We start from the raw sequence: 16,746 nt of genomic DNA, 5'->3' as shown, positions 1-16,746 counted from the left end.
TAAATACAATGCAATGTTATTGCTTGGACATATACAACTATATTGCTAACGCAACCAAGTATAATGCCCAACCTGAATCTAACATAGCATGTGTTTCACTCGCTGAAGGCAAGACTGAGAGAAAAATATCCCAAATCAAGCAGGAACTGAAGATGATTGCAGTACAGGCCTAGTAGCATGTCAGGGAAAATGTATAGCATCTGGTGAGGTCTATGGGTTGCAGACTTTAAGCAATGATTTCATGTAAACAATTTGCAGCCGATTACTACATATGATAACTATTTAAGATAAATGAGATTTGTCTGATTACATTTGGTCATCTAAAAGGGAGAAACTGTAAAAAGGAGGCCGCTATTCCTCCTTGGTTAACAGCGGTAAATACCCTCCAATTTAACCTACAGTATGCGCTTTATCCTCAATCATTTTTACAGGTTACACCCAGTGGGTGAGACTGTTGTTTTAAAACAGTATGTTATATTTCAGCTACAACTACAAATTGTGGTGAGCTCAGCAATGTCCCCGCTAGTGCACCATGGCTGTCTCGAGCAGTATCAGGAAACACGCGGAGTGACAGTTATGAGCATGATAAGAGTTGTAACACGCTGCAGGCAGGTCTGCTATGAGAAGAGGAGGAGTCAGCAACGACTGGAGTACCACTGCTGAGCGTGATAGGGTTTTTTAGCCGACTGCTTAAGCACCCTTTTAAAAAGACCGATAAGTTCGCCTAACCCTCGTTTATAACTGATATATTTATGATGGGAGAGCGGCGTGTGCTGTAGAAGGGGTTAATCGAGGTAGGAAGACTGCTATGTTAGGAATGTGACAGGACTGGATACTCCCCAAACCATTATTCGTACAAACAGGTGAAAGCACAGGAAAGGGGATGGACTAAGAGATAAACATTTAGTCTGAGTTCATCAAAACGGGGGAGAAAAATTAGTAGAAGCGACAGGAAAAAGAAGTAATAAGTTTAATAATTGTATGTGTGTGTGTTATATATAATATATATATATATGCAAAATATTGTAAGCAGGCTGCCTCGCTCTTTTCTACTCTTCCCCGAATCTATTCCCCACAAGGTTCTCTCCTCTCTACTATGTCTGTCAGCCTTCTCGACTCCCCCCACCCCGCTTCTCTCTCGCAGCCATGCCCCTCCCTTCTCCCCTCCCCTCTGCTCCATTCTCCCCTCCCCTCTCCTCTCCTCTCCCTAGTCAGTCCCCGTGCCTTTCTGGTTATCTTATTCTCGTGTATTTACCCCTAGCCCTGTCTCCGAGACATGGCGGGGGCCCGGCCAGGGGTACATTCCCTCCAGCTCGAGCCTGTCCAGGTTCCCAATACCCTCCTCCGGGGCAGCAAGTTCATCAAGTGGGATGAGGTGAGAAGTGGGATAAGTTTGTGGGAAGGGGAGGGGGCAGTTGATGAGTGACTGTTGAAGATAACTGAGTTAAGGGGTACTAGTTAAATGGTTGCTGTAGATCAGAAAAAACGGGTGTCTGCACTAAATAATCGGATAGTTGGGTAATCTTTGAATGTCTGTGAATACTGTTAATACTTAGAAAATCTCGGGGGCGTTTCATTACTAATGTACCTCGGAAGATCGGCGCAGATTTAGCGAGGGTGTGGGTGAATCTTTGATAGATAAATACTAACGAGTAGTTGCTGGGCTATTACTAGGTCAGCTGTCAGGCAGTTAGGGGAAATAAAGATTGATGTGTGGCTTCTGGGTTAAAACGTGTAGGGATAATTGTTTAGCTGTGATGCTATTACTAGGTGACCTGTCAGGCAATATATATTAGTAAATGGACAGTTAACCTGATGAGCAGTAACTGTTTATACGGCGGTTTATCTCTTATCTTAGTATTGGAATAAATAGCGCTGGTGCGGACTCCATATGAGGGCAAATCTTAGGGCCCGTGTAAAGAAATACGGAAGAGGCAACTGTGGCTGGCTTTCTAAGGATTATCAGTAAAATGACCAGAGGCAAAAGGGGGTCGCCTGAATAGACTGACAGTGGGTAGAAATGAGAGGAAGTGAATGTCACTCCTCTGCTTGAGACCAATGTATGTCTGCTGGGGGCGGGGACTAGAAATAGCCTGAAGTGTTTGGTATAAATTCTATATGTGCTCTGTGTTCATTACTGGCACTAATAAAAGTGCTTCCTTCCCTGTGGCACACGTTCCGTGTAAACGGACGCAAGTTACCCGTAGATAGAAAATGAAGTATTTGCTAAATGTCATTTCATAGTTGGGTAATTAAATTGTATTAGAATGTGTCTGTATAAATCCATGAGGAATTCACAAAACTGAATAAAATAATTACCAGTAAGTATTTTGATGCCAAGTAAATTAGCCAATCAGACCGGGACTGGGCACCTGGCACACCAGGTAAATACCCAATGGGCCACTGGCCGACATCGCTCCATACACTCTCGGCCTGCTGCTCCAGTGTGTGGCCACTGGCTGGATGTGTCAAGCTGCCTGAGCATAAAACCATAACTTGTGGCCTCTCATATCCACCCGTCAGCCACACTTATGCGGCCACTGGTGCCTGGACCGCCTTGTTGTCCCCGGTCACAGGCCCTGTAGCCAATAAATCTATTTTCTTGATAAAGTATTCTTGTTTTCCTTTCACAGCTAACACAGTATAGTTCTATACCATCTTAACCAATTTTGCTCATCATCGTATTCAGTGCAGATATAGGTAGGTGTGCTGATTAAATACAGATGTGCTCAGAACAGACCCTCTCATCTGCCTTGCTATAATGGCAGCATATCTCTCCCCTAAGTACTCTTTTTACTTAGTCCAACTCTATAGTGCCAAATTGGATTTGGAAGTCTTATGGCCACTAGCTTTGGGGTCTCTACACTAAGGAGAATTGTGGTTAAATTAAATCATGCGTTATACAGAGGTTGGCTCAGCCCTTCCTTGCTAAAGGAACAGGCCAGTGTTGGCCCTTCATAATTATTATTTAATTGAGGGAGTTGAAACCACAACCGTTTTACCAATATCTTTTCAACTATTTCTTTAGTGAATTAACCCCTTTGAACAAATTTAGCATATATATTCAAATATGCGTCCTGGTACACATTGCGGTTTATCCAGACAATCCTTTCACAACAATAAAGAGCTATAAGCCTATCTCAACTCACTTAATGAAATCAAGTAAAATGGAGCAATTTCCTACTGCTAATACAGTATAAGATTTGGGCCCTGGGTAGGGCAACAGGGGGACCTTTATGCCTGCAAAATGTCGGTCTGATTTGTCACTCGATGAACAAGATTTAACTATTCCTGTCCTTAAAACCTATTCTATTACTGTATATTCTTTTTTGTTAAAATTCACCCACCCTTTATTTAAAGACATCAGTTGAATTGCACAACCCCTGTAGGTGGTGAATTCCACATCTTTATTGTCCTTTTTACTGCTTCAGGTAAAGAATTCCTTTCTTTGAGACCAAATGGATGACCTATTGTTATTTGCAATGGACAGGTCATCAGAGAGCAGTTTATAGTTACCACCCCCCCTTCAACCTTTGTAACCATTCATCTTAACTTAGCTGTTCTTCCCCTTATTCATTTTGTAGTTTAATTGCTTTTGTACTGAGATGCTAACTGAAACAACAAAACAGCACAATTTAATATCCAGTTATTTCATGTTGTATACTCCTGCATATGTTTATTCATGCTGTATTTGCTATGGAGACATCAATAAATATATTATTTAGACATAAATGTAAGCCTGTAGTTACAGAATTTTTAATGACTCTTATGTTGTTGTGTAGTATTGTAAATTTGCGTAGCGATTACATCAGTTTGACTTTTTTGCTATCCCTTTAATGGGATTATACTAGACCCCCAGTGGTCTGAAGTGTTTTTGCATAAAATCCTATGCAGAGCTTCATGGCCCCGTGCATGAACAGGCATGTAAATCTGTTCAAGGAGGGTGGTCCTGTAGTAAACCTGTCTGTACTGCTTGCAGGGAGGAGGGTAGCACTAGAAACCATTGCAAGTGGCCCTTCATAAGTCAGAAAGCCGGGTATCAGTGATACAAACATTGTTTCACTGAAGTTTAAAAAAAGCATGTGCATTACTTAAACGTATCAAGGATAGCTGAATTAATGACTTAGGTAGACTTGACAGATTACATTCTAGTGCAAATGTTAGCTGTTAATTGTGTTTTTTAAAGATGCTTTGTGCAGGGTAAGTATGGTTTGAAAGCATTTAAAGTACTTCCGTAATTGGCATTTCTGTTTATATGTGATATCTAGCTAGCTAATGAACCGTCCTCGATTATAAGAGTTTTCTCTTGAGTATTTTTGTGAGTTTGCTTTTTAGTGGTGTTTCTGAAAGTATGTTATTTTGTTCACTCTGAAAAGGTTTCACTGCTTCATAGGCGATCCACAGAGAAGAGATTTTATCAGTCACTGCCATTTCTTTCGGAATGCTTTTGTAATTTTCACATATTTACAATAACCACCCTTGTACTATATCAAGGAGCCTTTAAACCTTTTTTGTCTGATGAGATGTGATGGAGGCTATATTTCTTAGGGTTCTTTTTTATTAGGACACAATAGTCATATTAACATGGTCGATTTCACGTGCCATGGTTTATAAATGAAGCTTCACCTTGTTGAGTTACAAGGACTGGATCCCTAAACATGTTTTGCTATGTGTAGAGACTGTCTGAGAGACGTACAGTAAACATCCAGCTAATGTGAGGAAAAATGTATATATAAACGTTAACACATATAAACAGTGATATCTGTCACTCTTGGCTTTTTGTGATGCAATCAGGTAAGCGGATGTTCAGTGACGGGTACATCAATCTATGAAGTCAAATAGGGTTTTATATTAATGTCATTTTTGTATAAAAATCTTTTTTATTTTTAAATAAGATTATCTTTGTGTATTTTATTCAGGGTCACTCTGTTGGTTAAGGAGTAGGGTGCAGTGATGCCCACTTAATGTCATCATTCTGACTATAAGGAAATGGGCAGCAGACTCAAATGGAAAAAGGAATATAATCAGACACTGAATCTGCATAGGAACGGCCCATAATGTAAACACGCTTAAAAGGTTTAACATTCTCAGTAAATTAAAAAACATTTCTATTTTCTTTATTTGGTGTTCTTAAAGGGGCACTTCAGCCATCATATTTATTTTCCATTTTTAGATGGTCCCTTTTAATATTTGTCATTCTCTTAACTGATATTCTAATCTAAATTGTCTGTATAGTTTGTAATGTTTTGTATCACTGTAACATTTTAACTGGCTCAGAAATTAAAGAGACGGTTTACTGTGACCGACAGCCCCGCTAAAGAAAATGTCATATTATAGTACTCTGCAAGTACTTTATGCAGTCAGTTTGAAATTAATGGGAGCGCTTTCTGCGCATGTGCACGGTGGTCTGAACAGCCCTCCACCTACAGTGTTCACTGATCCAGTGCTGGAGCTAACTGGAAGTGAGTATATTGAGGGAGTTATGTTTGGCTGAACAAATCTCCCGCATGTAATATAACTAGGGAGGGGTGTGGGGGGAAAGGGTGAATTCTGCAGAATCCCCTACATGCATTTAAAGTGGGGACACCACAGAAATTTTAAAGGCACCTATTATATACATTAAAGTGCATATCATGGCTGGAGTGGAACACCTTGGTGATAACACTATACAAGGCAATAGCAGAAGAGTTCAATGTCCACGTGAGCAGGTGTCCTGTGGAAGGTAGTGATTTGTAACAGTTCCGCTCTAGCGCTCTTAAAAGATTTTCGTCTCATTGGTGGTTGCCACAGATGTACGCTGGTTACCATTAGGGCTGCAACAACTAATCGATAATGAAAATCGCTGCCAACGAATTTCATTATCGATTAGTTGAATCGATTTTTATCGATTATAAAATGAGGGTTTTTTCAGAGCAAATGCTCTTAATATTTGGGCTGTTGAAAGTTAGGGGAGGTGAGGGCTAATTTAGGGGCAGTTATGGTTAATGGGGTGTTTAGGGTTAATCTAGGGGCAGTTATGGTTAATGGGGGGTTTACTGGGGGCAGTGAAGATTAACCCAGTACTTATTTATAAAAGTATGGTGTCAGTGTGCTGTGAACGGGTCTGTGACTCTGAGGGGACTATGAGATATCTGGGGGGTATAAGTCATACTGGGGTATAAGGCATGTCTGGGGAGGACGGAGTGACATATCTGGGGGTATAAGGCAAATAGGGGATATAAGGCATATGTGGGGAGGGCAGTGTGGCATATCAGGGGAGGATGGAGTGGTATATCAGGGTGTATAAGGCATATCAGTGGGCACAGTGGCATATCTGGGGAAGACTGAGTGGCATATCTTGGGGTAGAGTGGAGTGGCATATGTGGGGAGGGCAGTGTGGCATATGTGGGGGTATGTGTCATATGTGGGAGGCAGTGCGGCAAGCCTGGGCTCAAATGTGCATAACGGGGGGGCAGGTTGGGAAATAAAGACAAGAAATGCATTTTATCGTTTTTTTTTATTCTGCTGTTTGTTTTTAACATAATTTGTTTATTAAATTATTTTAAATACATGAAAAATTTACATTCATTTTTTTATCAGATTAATCGAAAAAATTATCGGCCAACTAATCAATTATGAAAATAATCGTTAGTTGCAGCCCTAGTTACTAGCCCGATACATACAAAATGCCGTAGATATATGTGCAACAAAAACCCCACTTCATATCATATAATTTCCACGCACACATTTCCCATTCACAAACATACACACTGAAATATGGACACACATACATTCGTGTACAGACAAGCATTCTAATAAAACCAGCCTGCTTCTCCCCATGCGATAAACCCACATTACATCATTACTATGCCATCAGCCAATACAAAGTGCTAGTCTGCTATGGGAGCAAACTATGGATCATGTCCATGTCAAGCCTAAAAAGCTTTTTCTAATAGAAAAACATAACCTTATTTTTGGGGAAAGAAGAGGGATCAAGTATAGTTAAGCCTGTTTAAATGAGCAATGTAGCCACCATAGGAACAGTTTTATGGTGGTTGCACACCAGGGCTAGACTGAACAAATATCACAGGCATTTAAAATCAACCAGCCCACATGTGAAGTTATGTACCCCAACACTGAAAATGGTATTTCTACTTGTCATATTAAGAACTATATTTTCTTCCTAGATTGTGCTGTGAACGGTGTAAGAGTTAATTTAAAAGATAGCAAATGTCAACCATTTTTGTAAGATCAGGAGCACCTTCATATGTTTGCTTCATGGCACTCTTTAATCTTTTAATACTCAATTCTTTTTTTGTTTTTATTTTTTTTTTAAGGAGAATTTTTTTTAAACATACAACATTCTTGAATTTAGTTACAATACAGTATATACACCGGTGTTTATCAAACTTAAGAGAAACAAAAATTTTTTTTTACTACATCCATTATATATGAAAAAATTAAAGAATATTCGACAGTAGAAATAGATAGATTGCAATTAATGTCATTCATATATCTAACAGTACCGTATATCTCTACCATTCATACTACAACATACTCACATAGAGCTGAGAGATCTCATCCTGGGAAACTATTTATTCCCATGAATAAGTGTACTGTATCGCCCAGGGGCTATATATTAGGAGGGTATTCATTAAAGTCTCAATTCTTTTACTTGTATTTATCTAACTCTCCTTCTGGTCACCCATTAACTGTACTTGAACCCAAGTTCCTTTTTCATTCCAATTGGTTGGTTAATTTGACAACTGCTTTAGAAAACTTCCCTAACCTTCTCTTATCTTATAATGAAATAATTAAGACATTCATAAGGATATAGCTTCGTTCTTTCAAAGAAACTCAATGGGTTTTAGAAAGTCTTCATTATAGCTAAAATGACCATTGTATATAGTTTGTACTGAGTTACCTATAAGATGAGACATTCAGTTTCAGTTCTCAAAATTGGCATTCAGTCATTGAAAAAGTACAAAGTTTATGAAACCTGGCGTATTTACCTTTGGCTCTGTTCAAGGCTAGCCCACTGTCCTAACACTGTCCTTCCTACTGGATAGGATGTCATGTCCTGGCCCTTCACTTTTAAAGGAAACACAGTGCAGAAGGAAACTATGGGGTACTGTGCCAATCTATCCTTTATCCAGCCTGTTGTGTAGTGGTATTACAGGGAGCCTGATCACTCAATTTTTCGTGATGCAACGACTCATATTCAGTCCTTGGTCCTGTCTTATATTCAGTATAGCCATATGCCCCCCCTCTCTCTCCACTCCTCCAAGCTATGCATAGTGAGATCCCTCACTGATATTTTTTCTCCTGCAAACCATTTACCGTTTTATTAGCCCTCCTTTGAACTGTCTTCAACATGTCAATATGCTTCTGAAGATGGGCTCTCCAGAATTGTACACAATACTCTAAGTGAGGTCTGACCAGAAATCTGTGAAGCAGAATTACCTCACTTTTCCTGTCACTAATACCTCCTAGATATACAACCCAGCACCCTGCTTGTTTAATTAAGTCAACCTTTGATTTACAGTCCAGTTAAATGTCCACGTTAAGCAAGGTGGTAGACGTAATGTGTTTCAACCAATTAACCCTGATAAGGTAGTTCAATCCAAAAAGCGAAGGAGAGAGTTATATCCATCAGGCTACGTTTCATTACAACTTTTTTCAAAGTAAACAAAGTATTTTGTGGGCATTAAACTAGGTTGGCAGGTTCTAGAGCTTACAACGTTATTATGCCTGCACACAATCCAAATTTACTAGTAGCAATGACATTTAATAAACCATATAAGAACAAATGACCAGTGCTCAGTTTTAGAGTTTCAAATGAAAAAAGCATAAAACTTAAGTACTATTTTTACTTAGTCAATTGGGCCTGAGATTTATCTCTAGCACTAAGATGCAAGGACTTGCTTGTGGCAAGGCTGTCCTGCTTGGGATATTTCCATGTTTATAAGAAATGCAATAGTAATTAGACTTGGGCACCGGCCCACTCTTCGTGTTCGTCTTCGTGGGGGGAAAAAATCTTCGTATTCCACGTATATTCACCCGCTCTTATGTTTGGTTCAGGGGCGAGTATTTGTGTACATTCTTTGTGTTACGTGGTACGCACTATGTAGCAGCTTTGGCGCCAGGATTTTAAATGTCTGTACGAACAACTCTATTGGTCACCTGCAGGGGCCGCCTCTGCCATCAACCAATTAAGTACACCTGTACTGAACATGTTTGCCCGAATACGAATGCACAAGTCTAATAGTAATCATTATTGTTTAGTGTATCTTTTGTACATCTGTGTTACCACATCCCACTTTGAGCAAGGAAGCATAATTTTCAGTAGCCTTTTATTTGCAAGTAATCCGTAGACTGGGCATCTGGTGCTAGATTTTTCTTGGTTTGACTTTAACCTTATTAATTAGATGCTCATTAAGGATTTCCTGCTTACTGCATGCCCATTTCTCTGCCTGCTTAGATCTGTAGACATTTCTTGAAACAAAAATGAAGGTAAAAGGTATATATTAAATAAATAATCCTTCCAAACATTAGAAGGATCTGAATATTTGGCTCACTCCTTTTATTATTTTCTTATCTTAAAGATAGTCATGTGCACACTAAATGATCCAAGTGAGACTTCCTGTAGACCTTTGATATGTGCAACAACTAGTCCAAAGTGCAGTTTGGAACCTCTATATTGTGTCAGGCAAACTCATCAACCTTTCTTCTTGTCTCACAAACTTTGGAATGTGTTGGCCCCACGCTTCCTGGGGCTCTGTTTAGTGTAAAACTAGTATTGTGCATACACTTTAAGGTACATTTTATTAAGTTATGTACCCCAAATAAACTTATGTAGTCCTGGTTATGGATTTAATAAATTAATCAGATAAGTACTGCCACATACTGCCACTAATCTCTGCTTTAATGAGATGAGCTTTTAAACTAGATATCTCTAAACAATTACACTGATTAATAAAGACCACATGCTGTAATTAATAATTTAGTTATAATAAAAGCTGTGATATCAGCCTTGAATCTACGCTATTCTGCCTGGGATGGATTAGATGTGTCAGAAATGGGATACTATGCAACACCACTTACTAAAATTTGTAATCAGTCCATCATAATTGTGGTAAATTCCACTTAAATGAAAAACTGCTTTTTGCACTACAGCTATACAAAAAAGGTAGCAAAGAAGACTGTGGGCGTACTGAAGTTTTTTTCTGCAGTGGGCCACTTCATCAGAAATGTATGCGTGCATGGGCCGGACTAATTTTTCAGAGAAAATATGGCCTTTTAGCTTTCATGCATATTAATACAGGGTTAATTTGGCGATAACGAAAGAAGCAATGGACAAACAGTTTTTTGATCAACTTTTATATGTTATTCTATCGATACTAATTTACTTAAAACTGTAAAACAGTCCACAAACCATTTAAAACAAGTTTAGCCAAATAAAACTGCAGGAGGCTGGAGCACACTGTGGGTACAAGCTGGATTTAAGATGGGCCTGGCGCTGAGGATTTTGGTGGCCATTCTATGGAAATAAATAGAACTCCTCGGCATCGATGTGTACTGAATAAAGATGACATCAGTGCTCGGCAAATAATACAAGATAGATCCCATTATATGATGGGATTGGGAGTACATCACAACACTAAAAAGTCATCATACACAGGATGCCTGAAGTAACAATTTAGTACCACTGATCCTTTTTCATAAAATATGCAGATTGACACAGTAAATAACACAAAACCTTTACTTTTCCTCTCACTGATTTCTGGGCCTTGAAACTTTTGTCTTCTGAAGTGACTACAAATTCAGGAGGATGTTTTATCTCTGGATAAGTAAAATATAAATAGTTCTGTTTATTCCTACAGTAAGTAAAGTGCCAGGAAATAGATGACCAAATACACACCAGGACAGGCTCTGTGACACCGACACCCAAACACACAAACCAGGACAGGCTCTGCCACACCGACACCCAAACACACAAACCAGGACAGGCTCTGCCACACCGACACCCAAACACACAAACCAGGACAGGCTCTGCCACACCGACACCCAGACATACACACCAGGACAGGATCTGCCACACCGACACCCAAACACACACACCAGGACAGGCTCTGCCACACCGACACCCAGACACACACCAGGAGAGGCTCTGCCACACCGACACCCAGACACACACACACACCAGGGCAGGCTCTGCCACACCGACACCCAAACACACACACACACACCAGGAGAGGCTCTTCCACACCGACACCCAGACACACGCACACACACACCAGGGCAGGCTCAGCAACACAGACACCCAAACACACACACACACCAGGACATGTTCTACCACACCGACACCCACATAAGGATGGGTTAAGCTACACAAAGTATAAAAAAAATGCTTTCTACACTGCTTTGTGTGTTTGCCCCCTTGTGTATTGATGCCCCAGCCAGGTCCCCTTTAGTATTAATGTACACCCTTGTGTATTGCCCCATGTGCATTTGTGCCCCCAGCCATCTCTTTGTGCATGTATGCCCCCACACCCTTTTGTACTGGTTAATGTTATGCCCCCCCATACCCATGTGTATTGTAAACAGCCACCCACCCCTTTTGTATTGATTTAAATGTGATTCCCCAACCACCATGTTGTGTGCTTATATCCCTCAGCCGCCCCTTTTTGTATTATTAAATTGTTGCCGCAAGGCATCCCCCCTTTGCATATGGGTACCCTTCCACCTATCACCGCTCTCCTCCGACATGCTCTTCTCCCTGTCACGAGGAACTCTTCCGTCTGAGTGTCACGTCGCATCTTCAAAGGGGCGGGACGGAGAGCCTCATTAAGGTACTGGGCGGCATGGTGTCTGCACACCGGCTGCTTTAAAGTCATTAAGCGGCCGGCAGAGGCAGCGGCAATAGTATCTCTGTGTGCCAGCCCGACCCTGCTCACGCAGGCCGCACCTTGAAGTCCGACGGACCACACGTTGGACTCCCCTGCTATAGACTATAAGCTTGCAAGAGCAGGGCCCTCTTCTGTACACAAACATCCAAAAAACAGAATACAGACTTAGAGGTACTTCTCTGACAACTACTTGTTAATGTTATTAGAGGTTAGCAGACGGGCAACAGAAATAGTGGGAAAATGCTGTAGAATGATAGACTGTATTAGTAGCAGGAGAAAAGATAACGTTGCTCTGTAGATAATTGCAGAGACCTTATTTAATATACTGTTTCAAGTTCAGCAGCGGGTAGTGCTCTATATGGCTCCAGGAAAGCCTTGTGTTCTACTGGGCCAGGTTGCATGCCTCTTTGGAAGGCTAAGGTCTCCCAAGCCAGTGTGTCATGTTCCTCATCCAGAGACTGTTTCTGATGATGAAAACCATAACATCAGAAAGACATCAACTAGATAGAATTTAAAGAATGGCCGCTAAACTTGGTTGTGATCTTACTAACAAAACTAACCAGGAAAGACTTACAAACCCTAATAATGTATTAGTATTACCTTAGAAGTGCAAATGGGAGGGAGTGATTATAAAAAAACCATTCAAATATATATAAGGATTAAATACAATTCAAGAGGAAAGTGTTTTCGTAAGAATAGTGGCAAAACTAGTGGGTATCATTTAACCAGTTTATGACTTTACATCCCATACAAAATCACCCAAATAATAGCTAAGACATAACAGTATGTCCTGGGTATTTTGTAGTTGGTAAGGGACATTTTTACCCTGATAAATGGGAGATCAGGCTTTTTAAGTGAACTTTGTGTAACTGCACTTGGTAAAAAGTCCTATTCAGACATTCTCTTCCAGAAGTGTCAATGCTGATACCGCCAAAATTGGTGAGAGTTCCAAGAGACCTTGTTGGGTGATCACTGGTATGCTAAAGAATTGGTAAGCAATTTAAAAAGGCCCAACAAGATGGCTTAGTTTGTTCTTTTATCCCATCACTATGTAGCTATATGTAAACTAATGACAAATGTGACAGTAACGTCATGTAAGAAAATGTGAAGACCAAGATGCCGCTTTTAACTTACCAAGTCTTGTCTCGTTAAAGTACACATTAACATTCTAATCAAAATTTCTGTCCTTTTTGGTGCACTGCAAATAAGAGTATATGAAGGTGGAAGCATTCCATCCAATTTTAGTCTTATTTTTTTCATTTTCAATTACTAGGTTTTACAAGGCAGGTACTTTATAATTATAATTTGCTTACATGTGATACCGTATTGGCTCGGATATAGGCCGCCCCCGTATATAGGCCGCACCCTAAAAGTTTGGTGCTTTTTAAAAGAAAACGTTTTTTTTAATATACATGCTGCCACTCCCCCCCCGAGATATGCTGCCACTCCCCCCCGAGATATGCTGCCACTGTCCCCCCCCACCCCGAGATATGCTGCCACTCTGCCCCCCCGACTTACCAGAGCAGACTCCCGGGTGTCTTGCGGGGCCGGCGGGGGACATCTACGCGACACGCGTATACAACTTCCAGTGCCGGCACTCAGCGGATGTGCCGGCACCGGAAGTTGTATATGCGTATTGCGTAGATGTCCCCCGCCAGCCCCGCATGACACCCGGGAGTCTGCTCTGGTAAGCATACATGCAGGTTGTATTGTAAAAGAGATAAGGCAATTTGCTTTCTGCCTGTTGGTTTAGCACCCTAGCATCCATATGCCTCCATTGACTCCTGCAGCATCTGCTGTACCAGTAACATGTCTTCCTGGTCTGTTCTCTGGTGTATACAATATTGATTTCCTGCCTTTATTTAGCTGTCACCAGATCTGTAGAAACATTTTGTCTCGTCTTAGATTCAGGATAGATTTATGCCTGTTCCATGCATGTTTTAATTCCCTCATTGTATTAGCATCTCAATAAAGCTAACATTAGATCTAAGTAGAGAAGAACAAGTACAGTCATGGACAATATCTAATACACAATCAGTTTTAATCTAACATGATAAAGTATATAAAGTTAAAATAAATTATATACCGTATTTGCTCGATTATAAGTTAAGGTTTTTTTCAGAGCAAATGCTCTGAAAAAGACCCCTCGTCTTATAATCAGGGTCGTCTTATATTCAGACCTCAAATAGGTCTGACTATGAGACTAAGATCCAGATCCCCCCGCAGAGCTGCAGGGGACCTGGATCCTCCTGTCTTATGCCCCCCCAAACTTACCGGTGCTTCTGACTCCCCGGTGTGTAGCCGGGGCAGCGTGTAGACATCTACGCGATTTGCGTAGACAACTTCCGCTGCAGCCAGAAGGAGGTGTGGTTAGCAGCAGGGGTTGTCTGTGTCCATCGCGCAGACCTTCCACGACTGTCAGAGAGAATGCTTCTGATTCCCCGGTGTGTACCCGGGGCAGCGTGTAGAAATCTTCCGCTGCAGCCAGAAGGAGGAGCGGTTAGCAGCGGGGGTTGTCTGCGTCCATCGCGCACACCTTCCCCGGCTGTCAGAGAGAATTCCCCGCACCGGTGCAGGGAACTCTCCTCACTGACAGCCGGGGAAAGTCTGCGAGATGGACGCAGACAACCTCCGCTGCTAACCGCACCTCCTTCCGGCTGCAGCAGAAGTTGTCTACACGCTGCCCCGGCTACACGCCGGGGAATCGGAAGCACCGGTAAGTTTGGGGGGGTTAAATGGGGGGCATAAGGCATTTCTGTAGGTAGAGTGTTCTATGAAATGCCTTTTAACCCCCTTAATGCCACTCTGCCTCCAGAAATGCCTTTTAACCCTCTATATGCCATTCTGCCTCCTGAAATGCCTTATACCTCCCTATATGCCACCCTGCCCCATAATATGCCTTTTAACCCCCTAAATGCCAGAGTGGCATATAGGGGTATAAGGCATTTCTGGAGGCAGAGTGGCACATAGGGGGTCAATAGGCATTTAATTGGGCACAGTGGCATATAGAGGGTTAACAGGCATATCATGGGGCACAGTGGTATTTAGAGGGTTAAAAGGCATATTATGCGGCACAGTGGCATATAGGGGGTATAAGGTATTTCTGAGGCAGAGTGGCAAGCCTGGGGGCAGATGTGCATAACTGGGGGGCAGGTTGAAAAATAAAAGGAAATAAAAACAAAATAGTTTTCTCAATCATAGCTTTTATTTAAAAAAAATAGTTTACATGAATTAACATTTACTGGTAAAGTTTTTTTCCTGTAGGGTCGTCTTATATTCAGGCTTTTTCTTTTTTTCCTAAATTAATATTCAGATTTTGGGGGGTCGTCTTACAATCGAGCAAATACGGTAATATACAAACTTCAGTGCTTTTCAAAATAATCTAGGAACATTATGTGTTTTGCCAAAATAGACTCAGTTAGGCATCATTAAAGGTTTGTAACAATATGAAATATGTCAGGGACAGAGGAAATGAGAGGAAACAAGGACATTCTGCTATATATATTTTTTTGTTAGTAGGACAATGGATTGGCAAAATATGTTAAAACAGAACGCATATAAGGGGCAGGATATTACAAGATAAAGGCATACAAAATTTCTAGAATAACATAGTGTGTAGTAGGGCTGCAACTGATTATTTTCATAATCGATTAGTTGGCCGATTATTTTTTCGATTAATCGATTAAAAAATCGGATAAAAAAAATTAGTGTACATTTTTCATTTATTTAAAATAATTTAATAAACAAATGATGTTAAATACATACAGAATAAAAAAAAACTTTGATAAAATGCATTTCTTGTCTTTATTTCCCAACCAGCCCCCCCAATTTATGCACATTTGAGCCCAGGCTTGCCACGCTGCCTCCCAGACATGCCACGCTGCCTCCCACATATTCCACGCCACGCTGCCTCCCACATATTCCACGCCACGCTGCCTCCCACATATTCCACTCCACGCTGCCTCCCACATATTCCACGCTGCCTCCCACATATGCCACTCCACGCTGCCTCCCACATATGCCACTCCATGCTGCCTCCCACATATGCCACTCCACGCTGCCTCCCACATATGCCACTCTACGCTGCCTCCCACATATGCCACGCTGCCTCCCACATATTCCACTCTACGCTGCCTCCCACATATACCTCTCCACTCTACCCCCACATATGCCACTGTGCCTGATATGCCTTATACCCCCTGATACACCACTCCATCGTCCCCAGACATGCCACGCTGCCCTCCCCACATATGCCTTATATACCGTATACCTCCAGATATGTCACTCCATCCCCCCCAGATATGCCTTATACCCCCCCCAGATATCTCATAGTGCCCTTATAGAGTCACAGACCTGTTCACAGCACACTGACACCATACTTTAATAAATAAGTACTGGGTTAATCTTCACTGCCCCCAGGATTTAGATTCCCTTTAGTCTGTACCCCTTTACCTCTAACTGTGCCTTAAGTTAACTTTATTAAATTAATTAAATTAACCCTCAGTCCTCATCATTAAATTAACCCTAAACACCCCATTAACCATAACTACCCCTAAATTAACTCTAAATACCCCATCAAACACAACTACCCTAAATTAACCCTAAACACACCATTAACCACAGCATCCCCTAAATTAACCCTAAAGACCCCCATCAACCACAACAGCCCCTAAATTAACCCTAAACACCCCATTAACCACAAATGCCTCAAATTAACCCCAAACACCCCATTAACCACAGCTGCTCCTGTATTAACCCTAAACACCCCATTAACCATAGCTGCCCCTAAATTAACCCTAAACACCCTATTAACCGTAACTGCCCCTAAATTAACCCTAAACACCCCATTAAACATAGC

The 16,746-nt window shown here is 41.3% G+C and overlaps 1 protein-coding gene across 1 annotated transcript in view; it reads left to right on the top strand.

The window, feature by feature from the left end:
* The first annotated feature begins 1,197 nt into the window (after positions 1-1,197).
* PLCB3 (phospholipase C beta 3) overlaps positions 1,198-16,746 on the top strand; it is a 117,328-nt gene continuing 101,779 nt past the window's right edge. Inside the window, exon 1 of the mRNA XM_053449026.1 lies at positions 1,198-1,375. Coding sequence (XP_053305001.1) covers positions 1,277-1,375 — 99 coding nt within the window. The 5' untranslated portion in view covers positions 1,198-1,276. The remainder of the gene's footprint in view (positions 1,376-16,746) is intronic.

The sequence above is a fragment of the Spea bombifrons genome, chromosome 10, assembly GCF_027358695.1.
Source record: "Spea bombifrons isolate aSpeBom1 chromosome 10, aSpeBom1.2.pri, whole genome shotgun sequence".
NCBI lineage: Eukaryota > Metazoa > Chordata > Amphibia > Anura > Pelobatidae > Spea > Spea bombifrons.
Note: the sequence above shows the minus strand (reverse complement) of the source record. Positions and strands in the feature narration are given on the sequence as shown.